This window comes from Ptiloglossa arizonensis, chromosome 8 (assembly GCF_051014685.1).
Source record: "Ptiloglossa arizonensis isolate GNS036 chromosome 8, iyPtiAriz1_principal, whole genome shotgun sequence".
NCBI classification, from domain to species: Eukaryota; Metazoa; Arthropoda; class Insecta; order Hymenoptera; family Colletidae; genus Ptiloglossa; species Ptiloglossa arizonensis.
The window spans coordinates 14,006,697-14,026,731 of NC_135055.1; the positions used below are offsets into that span (position 1 = coordinate 14,006,697).

The following is a 20,035-nucleotide window of genomic DNA, read 5'->3' on the forward strand; positions in this document are numbered from 1 at the left end:
GCACATCTTTGCTCACTTCGGACGCAATGGAGGCAATCTTGATCTGAAACGGTTTACTCTTCAAGTTCGGCAGTAGCTCCGGATTGGTCAACAGTACAACCCTCTTCTGCTCTTTTTGCACCTCTTCCACATTCGTCTTCTGTTTATCTTTATTCTGTTCCGGTGCAATGGACACTATCATAACCTGCAACGGTTTGCTGTTTATTTTTGGCAAGTTTGACTCGGGATTGTTCAACGTTGCAACGTTCTCCTGCTTCCTCGTTACTTCTTTCTCCTCGAGTCTTTTGTTCCCCTGTTGCTCGTCTTCATTCCTCTCGGATGTAACCTTTACAAGCTGAGTCTTCAACGATTTATCGTCCCTTCTTAACAAACTCGATTCTGGATCGCTCGACACTGCAACTCTCTCCTGTTCCCTCGTTACTCGTTCCTCCTCGAGCCCTTTATCCTGTTGCTGTTTATCTTTATTCGTCACTTCGGACGAGATTTCAATTTTCAACGGTTTGCTGTTCCTTTTCGGTAGGATCAGCTTGTAATTGGTCGGCATAACCACCCTCTTCCGCTTTCTTTGTACTTTCCCCTCTTTGTGCCTTTTCTTCCGTTGTCCCCTCTTTTTGCTTACTTCGGACGCGATCGATCCGTGTTTGATCTGCACCGGCGTATTTTTCATTTGCAGCAAGCTCAGCTCGGGATTGATCGGCACCACCACCTTCTTAATCTCGTATGACACCGATCCATCCTCGTCCTTGATGGGTATAAGGACGCTTTTAATAATGTTCTGTCCCGATTTGTCTTTAACCTCAAACGGTACGAATATATTCTTAATTTCACCCGTTATCGGATCTCTGACAGGTACCAGTACCGTTGGCACAGTGTCTATAGGTTCTTCCTTGATCACGTTGGTCGCAGAATCGTCACCAATTTCGTTCGGCAACGGATCGTCACCGCTTACTCTGCACGATGACGATTCACACTTCACCCCCGACCATCCATGATACTTCACTTCACTCAGAAACAAATGATCGTCAACGTCGATCTTACTGTCCGGTTCCGGTATCTGTTTACCGTGATCGTTGTCGTAATATCTTTCACTCTCGCTCAGCATACTGTGATCCTCGTCCTCGTCGGAAATCGGGGGTGCCTTAATTCGTATCGGTAATTCGTCCTGGTCCAAAACAGGGGATCCGTTGCATTTTATAAAAAATGGTCGCACCCTGTTATGCGCAGTAGGCGTTTCTCCGATCGTCGACTTCCTGAAACATCCATGCATTTAGTAAGTCGCACGAAAGGATCGATCGATGATTGTAAACAGAAGAGAAAAAAAAAGAAAAAAGGATCAATTAATGTTCGCCGCGTTAGTTCGCGGGACCGTTTTACGTTACACGACGTGTTCGTTCGTTTTGTTACGTGTGTTATTCTTGATCCCAGGGGTTTGTTAGATGTTTCCGGGAGGGAGGGAGAATCGTGTGGGCGCACATTGTAAAATTACATAGCGAAAGTTTTGGAAAGCTCGTAAAAAGCATTTAATTACCAAAGCCAAGAATTCGCTACAACCGATGGATCTGTGAAAATTCATAAGTAATTTTGTACACAACTTAATACTTAGTTACAATTAATACTAGTACTTATGTCGATAACTGTGAAAGTTCTTTCTTTTTTCTTTTCTTTTTTTTGATCAATCAATACTGAGGATCGCGTCACTGATCGTGTTCGAGGGAACTCGCTCAACATTCTCCAAAAATCGGCGTAAAATTCATAAAATTCTCACTTAGTAACTAATGACTTCCTACTCTTGAACAGCGTCGTTCTCTCGTTTGTTCCGATATTTACTATATTTAATAACAATTGTTCATTTGATATCATTGTGTTTTGTACATCTTCAAGTTTTATGGAAAAAATATATATATATATGTGTAAAGTCGTGATCAACGTCTTCGTCGATAGTAAGCGTGAAACAGTTTGTAATTCGAATGTTCAGCGATTGCGACGCAGTGTTTCGTACCATTTCCGAGCGGTGAAAAAAAATTCTACAACGTTGCGGTTTACGAACAACAGTCGACGCATTGTTCTTGTATCCATCCTACAAATATGATACACCCAATATCACAAAGAGCATACACGAATTAATAATGCACAATAACGGTTATAAAAATTCAACGGAACAAGGAGATCGTGTGAAAAATTACAAAAAAGATTTCGCTTTCGTAAGATGAGAAAGAAATTAAAATTCGTGATATTGCGATAGTATGCGAACGATGAAGATTGAATCGGTTCTAAATAAAATTTGTGCTCGGAGCAATGATGCACGAACGATCGATTTTAAAAACGCAACGAAGTCCGGTAAGGAGGAATGTAATCTTTCAGAATCGTTAAATAAAAATCTTACCGGGTTCCTCGTTCGTATTGAACCGGAAACGAAAACACTCTCGTCAACGGGAAAATGTGTAAACGATAACGATTGAACTTATTCTGCAGACACATGTATAAATATGTATATGCATATGTACACGACGTACGTTTTCAGTAATAGAAACGAACAAACATAAAAGCACAATATGTGTATACGGTAATATTGCATGATCGTCGTTATTTCGAGACGCACGAGGCAGAGAAGTGTAACAGGAAAATTGTATCATACGTGCCACAATTTTGTTTTCTCAGTCCTACGCCACTGCATCCACTTATCCTAACCCCTCTTTTCGAGCCCACACGAATCGTTTCAAACACACAGTACTTCTACTCCTATGTTCGTGCAATGTACAAAATGATGATCGAAGAACGGTTGGAACTAATCCCCATCGCTATCGAGATTGGCCAGAGAGACAGGAGCAGGTGGTGGATGATTTCCAGGGTGTTTGCGGTAATGAATCATCATGCTACACCGTTGAGTGAAACTGCGACCGCACACGTTGCACACGTACGGTCTCTCCCCGGTATGGGTGAGTTTGTGCACTCTGAGTACACCCAACTCGGCGTAACGTCTGAAGCACACCTTGCACTGATACGGTTTCTCGCCGGTGTGCTTTCGTATGTGCAACTTAAGGATGTACTTCTCACGGAATTTCTTGCCGCAATGATCGCACGTGTACCTACGCTCGTGAGACTCGCCGTGACGACGAAGGCTCTCCTCGCTGCAAAAGTACTTTTTGCATACGTTGCACCTGAACTCCTTCGAACGTTTGTCCTGTATACCGTGCGTGATGCGTTCGTGAGCGACCAGATGCGAGTACTGGGGGTAGGTGTTGTCACAGTACTCGCAGGTGTAGGTCTTCCTTCGGTACTGATTAGGCTTGCGTCTACCGCATTCGAAGTACATCGAACCTTCCTCGGGTATCGCGTTCGGTTCCACGGTGCTGTGAGCACGTATCTGGTGCTGCCTGAGCCCCCACGGATGTTTGTACTTGTTCTTGCAGGACGCGCACTGCAACGGTGTACTGTTCCTTTCGTGAAGCTTGTAGTGCTCGTCTAGTATGTCCTGCGACTCGTAAATGTACTGACACTTCTTGCAACGGTAATGATTCTTGTGCATGCGACGAAAATGCGTGTCCATCACGTTCTCGGTGGAGTACGTGTTGTGACAGTACGGGCAAACGGTTCGTAGATTCGACGATCCCGTTTCGTCTCTCGGTGTATCCGTGGTGGGTAGTTTCTGACAATCGTGTCTCTTCGTTCTCATCACCTGCTCCTTCTCCTTTTCTACACTGTTCACCTTTGAGATTTTTAAATCGAACGTTTCCAGCCTTATGATCTCTCCGTTAGAACTCACTATCGGTTTGGGCAGAATTGGTCTCATCTTCCTCATTGGTAACGATTTGGTTTTCTTTTTTCGAGATTTCGTTTGCTCAGAATTCCTCTGCGTTCCAATGGTTCCAATGTTGCGGGATTTCGAACCATCTTGTTGGTGTGACCGATCGCTGTCAGCGATAAACGAGTCTGTCTCGTTTTTAATATCGACTGGCACAAACATGCTCGCAGATTGTGGTACTGGATCAGTGACGGGCACGCACCACTGTGTCTCCGGTGAGTTCGGACACGGTTCTTCTTTGATCTCTTTAATTTCGGTCAACAGAGCCGAATCGGTCATAATTCCGCTCGATACCAAATCGTTTTTAGCATCGTTCGTCAACGAACGATAATTCGTTTCACCTAGAACTGTATCGTTAACGCTGCTCGTGTCTTCTTCCTTTAGTGTCCGTTTGTTAGCGATATCGTCATAGTTGCTTTGAAAATCGTACCGGGTACTATGGTTATCCTCGTCATCGGATACCGGAGGTGCCTTAATTCGTATTGGCATATCATCCAGGCCCAAATAAGGTCCGTTACATTCTATAAAAAGTGGTTGTGCTGGATTCTGTGTAGTAGGCGATTCTGCGATCGTTGGCATCCTGAAACATCCATTGACTCAGTCAGCCCAAGGGAAGAACACAATAAACTCAAATAAATGAAAGAAAGATTGTTTCTCGGTATTAATTGTTCTCAGAATCACTTCTATGCTATTCGACATCTGGTTTATTCGTACGTTATCGTAGATTTCAACGGTTACGCGTTTCGAAAGAAAAATGAAACGAACGAACGAACAGATACTGTAATTGCATAATGTGCATCGAACCATTTCCAAAGAGAATGTAATTAAAGGAAGAAACGATATAAACGGGAGGCAAACGATGGACCTGTTGGAGATGTAGCTGAAAATAAATGTCACCTTTAACTTAATTCAAAATTTACTGTTAATGTTGCTGACATGGACAAACATTACAATTTCCGGAACAGTTAACGACAACGACGGTGTGTAAGGGAATCGTATCGAGGGGATTTGATTACATTCTCCGACAAACGGCATAAAATATCTTAAAATACAGCCAACAACTGTATATCATTATTATTCGAACAGCACCATTCTTTTAAATAATTCGATATTCGCTATAATTAGTACAACAATTAATTTGATTTAATTGTGCTCTGTATATTTGCCAAACTTAGGTAAAACGTGTAATGCGTACCTTTTATTGAATTGTGACAATTCAACGTTACTAAATGCAAATAACTCGATATGATACGAACCGTAGATGATCAGTCTTAACGATGCGAAAGTATGTATAAACGATGGGGGGAGGGTGGGTGGGTGGGGGGGGGGGGGTTGAATTTTTTGTAAACACGATTCGTTGCATGGAGCAATAATACGAACAATCAATGTGAAAAGCGCAATGAAGTGCCGTGAGACGTAATATCGTAACTTTCTACACTCATTACTGATGGGACTGATACCAAAGCATTTACTGGTATCGAAATCTCTGGTTATTTGGTATAAACAATTCGATACCAACATTCTCATAACGATTACCTTGAGCGACACGCCTCTATCGTACGATACCGAATAGACACACTGTCGTAAATGTATAAAAAAATAAGAAATCAAATCTAATCCGTACGACGCGAGAGGTAAAAAGCTGACGGATACAACTTCAAGTAGTTACGATCTAAAAAAAATCGTGATATGTGAAGTAATTACTCGAAGCTGTACGACGGTTAATTGCACGACGATTAGACATTCTTTCTTCCTTTTCATCTATTTACATCGCCATCGATGTCTATCGGAACTTTATACGATATTGGTCTCGACTTGAAGAAAGTATCGGTAAAACAAAAAACGGCCAGCACGTGCGTGCTTGAAGTAATCGATACGTTGTTTCGTTACATTCGTGTAGGTATCAAAATAATTTCATATAAAATTGTACATTACCGTCCGGTATCGATATTAGTCCCACCACCAATAACACACGATTACTTTAAGGAGCACGGTTAAAGGAATTCGTAAAAAAAAAAGAGAAAAAAAAAGACGAATTTCATCCAATGATCGACACGTCTTGCGAGTTCTGTTTCAATGTAAACACTTTCCTGGTCGCTCCTCTGGTATCCCCTTCGAGTCCACAACGGATAGTTGTTCACGACCGAGTAACACTGTCACATCACAACTGGCTCTAAACGTACCCGACCACACGCTGTCGAATCGTTACGACTATTTCTCAATTTTCACAATGCTGGCAAGGGAGACACGTGCCGGTAGCGGGTGCTGCCCCGGGTGCTTCCGATGATGAATCATCAAGCTGCTCCGTTGAGTGTAGCAACGACCGCATATATTGCACTCGTATGGTCTCTTCCCCGTGTGGGTGAGTATGTGCACCCTGAGTACACCGAGTTGAGTGAACCGCGACTTGCAGATCTTACACTTGTACGGTTTCTCGCCCATGTGTTTGCGCACGTGTTTCCTTATGAGGTCCTTCCTCTTGAACTCCATGTCACAGTCGTGGCACGTGTAGACACGGTCGTGACGTTCGAGGTGACGGCGAAGGCTCTCCTCGCTGATGTAGTAACCCTTGCAGATCTCGCACTTGAACTCCTTCGGTTTCTCCTTGATCCCGTGAGTGATGCGTCCGTGGGCCACCAATTGGGAATGTTGCGGGTAAATGTTGTCGCAGAACTCGCACGCGTATTTCTTCGGTATGTAACGATTCGGTTTGCGTTTACCGCAATCGAAGTACAACGGGCCCTCGTCGTACAACGCTTCCGGTTCCACGGTGCTGTGAGCCCGTATCTGGTGCTGCTTCAATCCCCACGAGTGTTTGTACTTGTTCTTGCACGAGGTGCACTGCAGAAAATTCGACTTCCTCTCGTGAACTTTGTAGTGCTCGTCCAGTATGTCCTGCGACTCGTAAATGTACTGACACTTTTTGCACAGGTAATGGTTCTTGTGGAATTGACGAAAATGGGATTTCATGCCGCGCGCGCTCGAGTACGAGTTGTGACAGTAAGGGCAAACCGTTGGAAGACACTCGAACACAGTTTCCACCTCGTTGTCCGGTGTATTCTGATAATCCGTATCGGTGTCGGATACGTTCCGATAACTCGTATCGCTCGAAGGTATTTTCTGAGAACTCGTATCGGTCGTTGATACACTCTGATCGTTCGTGTTGATATCGGACGGTGTACTCTGACGATTCGTATCGGTTGGAGATAGTTTCTGGTAGTTGGTATCGGTTGCGGATATTTTCTGGTAACTGGTCGCTGATATTTTCTGATAACTGGTATCGGTCGCGGATACTTTCTGGTAACAGGTCGCGGATATTTTCTGATAAGTCGCACCGGTTGCGGATATCTTCTGGTAACTGGTCGCCGATATTTTCTGATAACTCGCATCGGTTCCCGATACCTTCTGATAACTCGTATCGGTCCCGGATACTTTCTGATAACTCGAATCGGTGGAAGATGTTTTCTGATAACTCTTATCGGTTCCGGATACTTTCTGATCCTTCGTGTTAGCGACAGGCGGTGTATTCTGACTTTTCGCGTTGCCGACGGGCGATACATTCTGATAATTCGTACCGGTTACAGGTATACTTGGATAATTCGTATTGGTCGCTGGTACGTTCTGATAATTCGTATTGGCGATCGGTGTTATGTTCTGATAATTCGTATTGGCGAGAGGTGTCATATTCTGGTAATTGGTGTTAGCGAAGGGCGGCATGTTCGGGTAATTGGTGTTAGCCGAGAGTTGTATATTCGTATAATTCGTATTAGTGAGAAGCGGTATACTCTGGTAATTCGTATTGGCGAACGGTGGTATACTCGGGTAATTTGTATTCGGAAGAGGCGCTATATTCTGGTAATTCGTATTGGAGAGGGGCGATATATTTTGGTAATTCGTGTTGGAGATGGGCGGTACATTCTGATACGAGGTATCGGTTACGCGTATCTTTTGATAATTGTGCCTTTTACTTATCGCCACGCGTCTTTCCTGCACCTCTGTGCCCTCGACCCTGTCACCGTGCATGTCCAGATGATAGTCCTCGAGTCTCATGACCTCTCCGTTAGCACCTATCACCGGTTTGGGTAAAATTGGTCTCATTCTCCTCACTGGTAACGGATTGGCTTGTTTCTTTCGAGGGATCGTCACTTCGGGATAGGTCTGCACCTCAACGTTCCTGATGTTGCAGGACACCGGCACTGCTCCATCCGGTCTTGCTGCGAGAACGTTGTCGTTAATGTTCGTCGTTTCCGGTCTTGGTACCAGAACGTTGTCGGTAATGTTCAATTCTGTCTCGTCCTTCACTTGAACTGGCACAAACACATTCGTAGATTTCGTCGTTACCGGATCCGTAACCGGTGTCGAAGGCTTCGTCGCTGGGTTCGGACACGGCTCTTCTTTAATTTCCGTAACTACGGTCGGCAGCGAGTCGGTATCGGTTCCACTCGGTAACGGTCCGTCGTCGACTCGACTCGCCACGGAACCATAATTCCGTTCGTCCGGACTCGTGTCATTGATGCTGCTCGCATCTTCCTCTTTCGGTTCTGCTTCGTTACCGGGAGCATCGTAGCTGCTTTCAAAATCGTACTGCGCGCTACGGGTATCCTCGTCATCGGAAACTGGAGGAGCCTTAATTTGTACTGGCATTTCATCCAGGCCCATAAATGGTCCGTTACATACTATAAAAAGTGGTTGTGCTCGGTTCAGTGTAGTAGGCGTTTCTGCGATCGTTGGCATCCTGAAACATCCATTGACTCAGTCAGCCCAAGGGAAAAACACAATAAACTCAAATAAATGAAAGAAAGATTGTTTCACGTTATTAAGTTTGTTCTCAGAAACACTTCTATGCTATACGACTGCTCGTTTATTCGTATGTTATTGTAGAATTTGGCGGTTAGTTACGTATCTTAAAAGGAGAGAAGAGAAGAATCAGTGGACAGAGATTGTAATTCATATAGCGTGTGATCGTGCGATTACGTTCGAGGTGGATACGATCGAAACAACGAAACAGACTCGTAGGGAGCGACGCACTCGAAGATTTTCACTGAAAAAATTGTCATTTCTCACCAATAGTGTAAATTGACAGTCAGCGTTGTTGGCGTCGTTAAATATTAGTTTCCGAAAGAGCCAACGATAACGATGCTGCGAGACGTTTAGAAACAGCGGACAGTTTTACTTCTATTCGTACGTCACCGATATTGTAGATGTTCCGGAATCGATCGTTTTTTTTTTTTTTCTTTTTTGCGTATAATAATTTATTTCGTTTCACCGTGTTCTGTACATCGTTCAGTTTCGCGTGAAACGTGTAACGTCTAGGAGTATACCTTCGTCGTTGGTGAATGTGAAAGTTTGCGTAATTAAATCGTTATCGATAATGACGCAGTATTTAATATTTATTCAGTTAGGTAAGCGATTGCTGTGACGCTGCAGTTTATAAATAATTGAAGCGTCACTCTCCATCGGGATTCCTTATAATTAACACTACTCTCTACGTAACGGTGTAACAAAAAAAACTGTACGTACACGAAATGCGATTACGAATTAACGGTACACAATAGCGGGTAAGTGTAACGGTCGATTATCTTAAATTGCACGACGAACCTTTGTGCTCGATTACAACAATACGATATCTGTATATAAAAATAACTCTTTCCGAAACGAACCGAAAATATTCATCCTCGATATTGCAAAAATACGTAAACGACGCGACGAAGAAAGACTTTATCTAAATACGATTTGTGCTCGTGGCAACGATACGAGCGATCGAACTTATAAACGTGCAACGAAGTCCGACACACAATACCAATTAACATTATTCCGCGATCGTCGGTTATTTCAAGCGTCACGGTCAGAGGAAACGCAAATATAGAATATTCCATCGAGCGATCAACGTGTCTCTCTCGTGATTTCGTTACCAGGGTGGTGCACACGTTCACGCGAACACACCACGCGTCTCATTCGAGTTCGTGTCGGAGATCGATCGAGACGAGGGTACATTCACTGCACAACCGACTCAAAAGTATACTCAACGCGTTGGCACCGTTCGAACTATTTCCCAACATTGACGAGACTCGCGAGGGAGACACGAGCCGGCGGTGGGTGATTCCCCGGGTGCTTACGATGATGAATCATCAAGCTGCTCCGTTGAGTGAAACTACGCCCGCAGATATTGCACACGTATGGCCGTTCTCCCGTATGGGTGAGCTTGTGCACCCTGAGCACACCCAATTGAGCGTAACGTCTGAAGCAGACTTTGCACTGATACGGTTTCTCCCCGGTGTGCTTGCGTATGTGTTTCCTGAGGTGATCCTTCTCGCGGAACTCCCTGCCACAGTCGTTGCATGTGAAGCTCCGTTCGTGGTACTCCGCGTGACGACGTAGACTCTCCTCGCTTATGTAGTAACCCTTGCACACGTTGCACCTGAACTCCTTCGGACGTTTGTCCAGTATACCGTGTGTGATGCGCTCGTGCGCCACCAGATGTGAATACGCCGGGTAAGCGTTCTCGCAGTGCTGGCAGGCGTACGTCTTCGTTCGCAGCCGATTGATCTTTTGATTCTGGCACTCGTGCTCGCAGATCATACCACCGTCCTCGTTCTCGTTCCGTATCGCTTTCGGTTCCACGGTGCTGTGCGCTCGTATCTGGTGACGTTTCAAACCCCACATATGCTTGTACCTGTTCTTGCACGAGTTGCACTGCAACAGATTCGACTTCTTCTCGTGAACTTTGTAATGCTCGTCGAGTATCGCCTGCGATTCGTATATGTATTGACACTTCTTGCAACGGTAATGATTCTTGTGGTATTTACGAAAATGTGTGTTCATCACTCGCTCGCTCGAGTAAGTGTTGTGGCAGTAAGGGCAAACCGCGCGGAGTTTCTCGTACACCGTTTCCAAATCGTTCTCCGAGGTGTCCGTTAACGTTGTTCTCTGACAATCGAGCCTCTTCTTTTTCATCGCTTTCTCCTTCGCGCGTGCAACATCTTCGTTTCTTTCTTCTTCCATTCGTGCATCGAATCCTTCGAGCCTCACGATCTCACCGTTCAGACCTATTATCGGCTTGGGTAGAATGGGTCGCATTTTTCTTACGGGTGTCGTTGGTACATCGGTGTTTCTTCGAGGCTGTGTCTGGTCGGGATTGATACGCGATCCAACGTTCTCGATGTTGCGAGACGATTCGTTTCCATCCTGTCCGGATATCGGAACGTTGTTAACGACGTTCGATTCTGTCTCGCTCTTAACTGGAACTGAAACAAACATACTCGTTGGTTGTGTTACCGGATTCGTAACCGAGGGCGTTGGTGTTGGGCTCGTACAGGGTTCTTCTTTGATCTTTCCGAGTCCACTTGGTAATAAATCGTCTTTAGGTTTGTTCGTCGATGGACGATCCCTTTCGCCTAGACTCGTGTTATCAATGCCTCTCGCATTTTCCCCATTCGATTTCGTTTCGTCGGCGGTATCATTGTAGTTCCCTTCGAAATCGTACTCCGCGCTACGGGTATCCTCGTCATCGGAAACTGGAGGAGCCTTAATTTGAACTGGCATATCATCCAGGCCCAAAAAAGGTCCGTTACATTCTATAAAAAGTGGTTGCGGTCGTTTGATTGTAGTAGGCGTTTCTGCGTTCGTTGGCATCCTGAAACATCCATTGACACTGTCAGCCCAAGGAAAGACTCAAGAAGAGTCTGATATTTACTATAATTTATAATAACCGTTTATTCGAGCTCATTGTGTCTTGTACATTCTTAAGTGTTCTGTGAAATGTGTGACGGTTCAGAGTGTATCGTTCACGGTGGTAGATGTGATACTGTGTGTAATCGAGTGTTTGCCGATAACCAGGCGGTAATTAATATTTATCCACTGGATAAAGAAAAGTCTATGGCGATGCAGTTTACGAACAATTTAAACGTCACTCTTCCAAACCATCCCTTACAAATGTAGCGTTATCCTCAATGTCTAGAATAAATAACGTACAATACCGTTGCAAGTTTATCGGGTGAGTATCTATGAATTGCATGGCGAACCTTTTATTGAATTATAACAATTCAACGTTTGGAAATGAACATAATCGTGTACAACACCGATGGAAAATAATCGTTCTTGACATTAAGAAACTACGTAAACGACGACGGGCGTTCGAACTTTGCAATTACAATTTGTTCTCGGGGCAGTAATATTATAATGTTTCACGGTCGACGTTCCATGTAACACGGTAGAAGGTAACAAACGAAAGAACTCTGTTAAAAGATCGATGCTTTTTAGTTAGAGTTCTGTACCACTTTGAGCACTTTTCGCCGCACCCATTTCACATCCCTTCGACGATAGTCATTTACGACTGAGAACATGTTTCACTTCACAAATGATACAAAATGAACTCGCCGAAGAACTCGTTACAGCTAACTTGCAACACTCTCGAATCTTGGAGACGATAGAGAAGGAGATGGTGGATGATTCCCTGGATGCTTGGGACGATCGATCATCGAGCTGATCCGCTGAATGAAACCACAAATATTGCACACGTAAGCTCTGTTCCCTCGTGTAGAAGAGTACTGCTATAATTTTTTGCCCTTATGCTTTCACAGATGGTACCTCTCTTCAAATCCCTTGTCACGTATCGGAGACAACTCTCTTCGGTTAAGAACCCTTTACAGATGTTGCATAAAAATTCCTCGAGTCGTTTGTTCAGAATTCTGTGAGCGATACGTTCATGACTCATTGGATCAGAGTACAACGTTTTGGCAGTGCTGATTGAATTTTAGTTTCGAATGATTTATTCTGATATTTTTTATCAGTTGCACGTATTTTCCGATAATTGTATTTTTTATTCACCATCGCCCATGTTTTCTGCACTTCTATACTTCCAAGTCCATCCTCGTGCATTTCTGGATACTACTCTTCAATTCTTGCAACTTCTTCGTTCAACCTATTATTGATTTCGGTAAAATGGGTCTCATACTCCTAATTGGCAGTGGTTGGCTGTTTTATTTCGAGGATTCATCAGTTCGAGATCGTTATATACTTCGTGACACACATTTACCCTGTCTAGGTCCTATTTTTAGGACGTTGTCGGTCATATTCAATTCTGCTTCGTCCTTCACTTGAATTGGTACAAACATGTTGCAGTTACTGGATTCACGAGTCCATTGTGCAGTCACTGGATCTATAGAAGGTATCAATGGCTCCTGTGCTTGGTTCAAACATTGTTCCACTTTCATATCTCCAATTTCGATTGGCAGTATAAATTAATATTAATTCCATTTGATAAGAATTGATCATCAACTGTGTCAAGGTACAATAATTCCTTTCGTCTGGTACTTTTCTCTATTGGTTTCCCTTTGCGAAGAATAACATCACAGCTGCCTTCAGAATTACACTGCACGCTATAGTTATCCTCGTCGTCGAAACTGGAGGAGCCTTGACTCGAACTGGTATTTCATTCAGGCCCAAAAAAAGGTCCGTTACGTGCTATAAAAATTTGATCGTGCTGGATTCGGTACGACAGGTGTTCCTGCGAAGGTTGACATCCTGAAACATCCATCGACACTACCGACCCAAGGAAAGACTCGCGAAGAGTCTAACATTTACTCTATTACATAATAACCGTTTATTTGATTTCATTGTTTTGTACATCTTCAAGTGTTACGTGAAATGCGCAATGGCTAGGAGTATATCTTTTTCGGTGATAAAAGCGAACGTGTGTGTAATCAAATATTTATCAATAACGAGTACTTATAGGTACGTGAAGTGCTTAATACCTGTTCAGTTAGACGAACAAACTCTACGATGCTGCAGTTTATAAACAATTGGAAAGAACACTTTGTCGAGCGTCTCTTATACGTAACGATACTCCCATTAAGAACCAGAAAACAAAAACACTCGATCGAAACGCCGTAGAACGAACAATGCGCAACAACGTACCAAAAGTTCAACGACTATCCATAAATTGCACGATGCGATATTTTATTGAAATTGTAACAACGCGACATCGATAAACGATAATAACTCTCCACGAAACGATTCGAGAAGCGAAACGAATAAAACATGTAAAAGATGCGGATTACCGCTTCGTAAATATAATAATTTGTGCTTCGAGTAATTGTACGAACGAACGAACTTAAAACAGCAACCAAGTCCCGCGCAATTCTATACAACGTTCTACGATCATCGATACGTGGAAACCAACGATAAGATTGAATCGAGTAACACGATGAACGCCACCGAATACATTTCTTCCCGACGCACGTGTTTCGTGTCCCTTCGAGTTCGTATCGGTCACCTCCGCTTGGTGAACGTCTGGAAGTGTACCCACAGTTAATAAAAACCGTCACAGTTAATTCCCAACGCTCTCGAGGCTCGCGAGCGACACGGGTGGCGGGGGTGGATGATTACCAGGGTGTTTGCGATGATGTATCATCATGCTACCCCGTTGCGTGAAACTCCGTCCGCAGATATTGCACACGTAGGGCCTCTTGCCCGTATGGGTGAGCCTGTGGACTCTGAGCACGCTCAACTCGGTGTAACGCGTCAAGCAAACTTTGCACTGGTACGGTTTCTCACCGGTGTGCTTACGGATGTGCGACTTGAGTAGAAACTTCTCCCGGAATTCTTTGCCGCACTCGTCGCAGAAAAAGCTCCGCTCGTGAGCCCTGGCGTGTACGCGAAGATTCACCTCGCTACGGAAACACTTTTTGCACACGGTGCACTTGAACTTCTTCGGTCCTTTGTCCTGTACACCGTGAGTGAGACGCTCGTGGGCAACCACGTAGAAATACTGGGGGTAAGTGTTCTCGCAGTAACGGCACGCGTAGGTCTTCGGTTGTACCCGATTTGCCCTACGGCAACCGGTCTCGCAATTGCACAACACGTGGTCCTCGGTCTCGTTGCAGATCGGTTCCGGTTCCTCGGTGCTGTGGGCGCGTATCTGGTGACGTTTCAAACCCCAGATCTGTTTGTACTTCTTGTGACAGGTGGTGCACTCGAACAACGCCGTGTTCGTTTCGTGTATCTGGAAGTGTTCGTCGAGGGCGTCCTGCGACTCGTATATGTACTGGCACTTCTTGCAACGGTAATGGTTCTTGTGCATTTTACGGAAATGCGTGTCCATCGCGTGCTCGCTCGGGTAGCTGTTGTGACAGAACGGGCAAACGCTACGGGGACTCTCGAATATCAGCTCCACGTCGTCCTTGGACGTCTCTGTCGCTGGCGCGCAATCCGATTTCTTTCGTTTCTTCTTGGTCGACTGTTTCTCCTCTGCTGCTGCAACGCCCTCGATGGCATCTTGCGTTTTCTGGACATCGATCTCTTCCGTGCTCGCGATCGCTCCGTTCTTACCTATCGTCGGTTTAGGTAATATCGGTCTGATTGCCCTGGACGACAACGACTTGCTCTTTCTCTTTCTCGGGGTCTTTCTCAGGTCTGGATTGGTGTGCACCTCGTGGTCTTTAACCTCGTCGAACACCGATTCGGAAACTTTCGGTCCTGTCTCGTTCTTAGCTTCGATCGGACCGAACGTGCTCGTGGTTTGCGACGTTATCGGATCCGTGACGTGAGCCACGTTCGAGCACGGTTCCTCTTTAATCTTTGACGTGGAATAATCACCAGTGGCCAGCAAATCGGTGGAGATTCCGGTCGGTAAGTAATCATCGTTGAATTTGTCTGGCAACGAACAATAATTCGTTTCACCTAGAAACAAATCGTCATTAATGGTCGCGTTCTCCGCTTTCGGTTTCCGTTCGATGACAACGTCATCATAGTTGCTTTCAAAATCGCACTGCACACTATGGTCGTCATCGTCATCGGATTCTGGGGGGGCCTTAATTCGAATTGGCATTTCGTCCAGGTCCAATAATGGAGCTCCGTTACATTCTATAAAAAGTGGTTGTGGTGGATTCTGTGTGGTAGACGTTTCTGCGATCGTTGGCATCCTGAAACATCCATTGACTCAGTCAGCCCAAGGAAAAAACACAACACGATCAAATATATTAGCGCAAATTGATTCGTGGTACAATTGTTCTCGGCGAACAGTTTTACGATACTCGACGTCTCGTTTATTGGTACATTGTTATTAGGTTTTTAGCGATTAGTTACGTATCTATTTTCGAGAGGAGGGGAAACCAGTGGGAAGGTACTCTACTTTGCACGGTTAGCGTTCTTCGATTTCTAACGAAGAATCGATCAAAGGAACAAACGTGATTCGGTCCGAGGAAGGTAACTACACTCTTCGTCCGATATAAATTTACAATTGAGCTACTTACAAGGATAAACGTTACAACTTCTAGAACAACCAACGACAATGACTTTACTTCGAATCGTATTTAAAAAAAAAAAAAAATCTCGATCACAGTCTGTCAAAACAGACGTGAAATTCGATCAAAGGACTATCCGTTTTCTATTTGTACTGTGACATTGTTACAGATATCCTGTTGCTTGCTACATATTTTACGGTAATCTTTTATTCGATTTCATCGTGTTCTGTACATCATCAATTTCTATGCAAGATTGCGTAACGGTACGAGCGAGTGTTCAAAATTGAAACTCTGTGTAATGAAATGTCCATCGGTAACGACGCAATATTTAATACCCTCTCGGTTCGATGAACAACTTTTACGACGCTGTAGTTTATAAATAATCGAAACATCATTCGTCTCCTGGACACAATGTTGCGTTCGGATACAACGGAGGAACGAGTAACGAACGAACTAAAAAAAAAAAAATATGTAATCGTACACGATGACGTTGCAAGTCGAATGGACAATATCGTGCGAGTGAGCGCCAAAAGTTTTATTTAATTATAAAAATATCACATTAATTAATGGAAACGAACAAGGAACAATCGTTATTGACAATGCGAGAATATACGAACGATGACGAATACACTTTTACAAATACAACTTACAATTGTAGCGACGAACGATACGAACAATCGAACGTTAAACGCCCAACGAAGGCGAACGGGGGTGGTGCACGTTACGAATACTGTTAAATAATCGATTGTTCCAGCAATACATTAAAAAGGGACCAAAGAACGGAATTACATCAAACGATCGATTCTCCTCGTTAGTTCTGTTTTTCACTGTAAGCACTGATCATCGCAACGTTCCTTTCGAAATTCACACCGGTGGTAGCGATCGAATGTTCACGATTGGCTCTAAAGAAAGATTCACGACGTTCAACGATCGTGAAACTCAATCCGCGTTGTTCTCAAGACTGATCAGAGAGACGCGGGGTGGCGGTGGATGATTCCCGGGATGCTTACGATGATGTATCATCATGCTGCTCCGTTGAGTGAACCTCTGCCCGCAGATATTGCACACGTACGGCCTCTCCCCGGTGTGCGTGAGCGTGTGTACCCTGAGCACGCTTATCTGAGCGTAGGTTCTCGAGCAGACTTTGCACTTGTACGGTTTCTCACCGGTGTGCTTTCTCATGTGCAACTTTATCGACTGCTTGCTCATAAATTCACCGCCGCACACGTCGCAGAAGAAACTTCGCTCGTGTGCCCTGGAGTGACGACGAAGATTGCTCTCGTTGCGATAGTACCTCTTGCAGATCTTGCATCTGAACTTCTTCGGTCCTTTCTCCTGTATACCGTGGGTGAGACGCTCGTGGGCCATCAGGTGGGAGTACTCCGGGTAAGCGTTCTCGCAGTAAGGACAAGCGTAACTTTTCGTACGTAACCGATTCAACTTTTGATTCTGGCACTCCTCGTTGCACACCAAGTTAGCCTCCTCGCCCTCGTTGCATATCGCTTTCGGTTCCACGGTGCTGTGGGCGCGTACCTGATGCCTCTTCAGTCCCCACATGTGTTTGTACTTCTTGTGACAGAACGGACACTCCAACAGATTGGACCTCCTCTCGTGAAACTTGGAATGTTCCTCGAGTATGTCCTTCGATTCGTAAATGTACTGACACCTCCTGCAGCGATAATGATTCTTGTGCATCTTGCCGAAATGCCTGCCCATCAGGTGATCACTGGAGAATCTTTTGTGACAAGACGGACAAACGCTTTGAAGATTCTCCAATATGTCCTCTTTGTCTTTCGATGTTTCGTTCGTCGGTAGTTCGTCCAAATGTTCTTCCTCCTTGTCCACCGTGTCTTTACGAGGTCCTATGCACTCAGCTTCCTTCACCTTCCTTTGCGGTTCTTTTTCTTCGAGCCTTTCGTCTCTACCACTAGTGGTTGTCACTGGTTTGGGTACCATAGGGTTGATTATCATGATCGGTAACCGTTTGATGGGTTGTTCCGGTTTCTTCTGTTCAGGATTGATCCTCACACCGATGTTCTTCAGCTCGTACGACACTGTCCCGTCCACACCCTGGATGGGTATCAAAACGTTGTTAATGATGTTCAATCCTGTCTCTCTTTGAACTTCGACCGGTCGGAATATGCCCATACTTTGGGGCGTTACCAATGCTCGGACTGGTACCAACGGTGTCGATGCTGTGTTTATGCAAGAGTAATCGTTGACAACTTTGGTCGGTAGCGAATTAGTGGCTACTCTCAGTAACAGAGAGTCGTTAACTTTGCTTGGTAACGAACAGTAATTCGTTTGATCTATGTACAAGTTCTGATTGATGGTGCTCGCAATTCGCTGATTCGTCGTTCGTTCGTTACCAATATCGTCAAAGTTTCTCTCCAGATCGTACTGCATACTATTGTCATCGTCGTCATCGGAGAGCGGAGGGCTCTTAATTTCTATCGGCACGTCGTCCTGGTCCAAGAAAGGAGCTCCGTTACATTCTATAAAAAGTGGTTGCGGTGGGTTCTGTGTAGAAGGCGTTTCTGCAATCGTTGACATCCTGAAACATCCATTGACTTAGTCAGCCGCAGCAAAGGATCGACAAACTCAAATAAAAGAAACAAAATTGATAGACGTGGGTACGATAGTTCACGGAACAGCTTCCGAACCATTCGACGTCTCGTTTATTCTTACGTTATCATTGATCTTAATTGTTAGTCACGTGTTCACGAGAGGAGGGGAGACGAACGTGGGGGAGATACGGTACGTGTACAGCGAGTATTGAACAATTCCTGAAAAGGGTTTAATTCAAGGAACAAAGAATTCGGTACAGGCGACGGATCTGTCGATGATCGTACCGAAACAGTTTGATTCTCAACTTTGTATAAATTTACAATCACTGCTACTTACACCGATAAACGTCACAGCTTCGAAAACAACCGGCATTCGTGTCACGAATCCGAGTTACGAAGAATCGTTTACGTTCTCTTACAATCGTTGTGCAATTGGCTGAACTCGCCTCGAGAACTCACTGGCTTCTCATTTTCACTTTGAATATTTTCAGATATTCACTGTACCTTAGATTAACTTATTTGATCGTACATCTTCAAGTTTCGTAGCGATTTTGATAATGCTAAAAGTATGTGCATCGTTGCTGGTAGACGTTAAAAATACTATCCTCGTCTGATTAAACGCTTACCAGTAACGATGCCATGATTTACGTCTCTCGAAATCGGTGAACAAATTTTCCGAATAAATGCACGACTCTTTTCCCATTTGAATCTTCGAATGACAGTTTTGACAGCAACTATTATTACGTTTCAAAATAAAACTAACGCGTTTATTTCTAATCACCCGGGTGGTGTATAAATAATAACAATTATAATTCATTAGAAAAGTGATTTACATCTTGAGTAACGAGCAAACGAACATAAAAGTCGAGCGAAGCGTAACTTAAGTTTCTCCGTTGCAAAGTGACGAATATTGAATGTTAAGAGAGCAGTATGTTAAGTCTCCTGTACCCTCGATAGTTCCGATTTCACTATGAGAAACTATTCCTGACACCATCCTTCGAATGTTCGCATCGATCGTTCGTTGAACAGTTTCACACTCGAGATTTCCTGAAAACGTACGCCTCGAGAAGTGTTGAAGCTTATACTCGATGTTCTCGAGGAATAGAAACGGTGGTGAACGACTTCCGGTGTGCTTGCAACGATACGCCATCGTGATGTTCCGTTGAATTGCCTGCAAAGATCGCAGACCTCTCCTCTGAACGGTTGAATTTATACACCCTGAGTACAGTCCATCTGAAGAAGGTTTTGGTACTTTACACTACCAAGGTCGTTCGTAAATATCCTTCCAATCGTGCATCATTTTTTCTCTTGCTCGTTAGCGACTCCTTGAACAAATTTCCAGGCTGATGGGACATCCTTAAACAAAGATCCAGGCTTCTCCAAATATTTGGGCATACGCCTGCTCTTCCATAGCAGTCAGTTGT

The 20,035-nt window shown here is 44.4% G+C and overlaps 4 protein-coding genes across 4 annotated transcripts in view; all 4 read right to left on the bottom strand.

The window, feature by feature from the left end:
• The window catches only part of LOC143150679 (uncharacterized), a 100,982-nt gene that overhangs the window by 48,566 nt on the left and 32,381 nt on the right, over positions 1 to 20,035 (bottom strand). The gene's annotated exons all lie outside the window — the stretch shown is intronic.
• On the bottom strand, positions 1,512 to 4,382 carry LOC143150516 (uncharacterized). Its single transcript, XM_076318853.1, has one exon. It carries the CDS (start codon positions 4,379 to 4,381, stop codon positions 2,786 to 2,788), a length of 1,596 nt encoding a protein of 531 aa, XP_076174968.1. The 5' UTR covers position 4,382; the 3' UTR covers positions 1,512 to 2,785.
• LOC143150509 (uncharacterized) lies at positions 6,012 to 8,537 on the bottom strand. The gene has a single exon (XM_076318840.1). The coding sequence runs from the start codon at positions 8,534 to 8,536 to the stop codon at positions 6,014 to 6,016; it is 2,523 nt and encodes an 840-aa protein (XP_076174955.1). The 5' UTR covers position 8,537; the 3' UTR covers positions 6,012 to 6,013.
• Positions 8,575 to 11,816, bottom strand: LOC143150323 (uncharacterized). Its single transcript, XM_076318508.1, has 3 exons — positions 11,733 to 11,816; positions 11,512 to 11,606; positions 8,575 to 11,435 (listed from the first exon to the last, which is right to left on the bottom strand). The coding sequence occupies exons 1-3, from the start codon at positions 11,814 to 11,816 to the stop codon at positions 9,848 to 9,850; spliced, it is 1,767 nt and encodes a 588-aa protein (XP_076174623.1). The 3' UTR covers positions 8,575 to 9,847.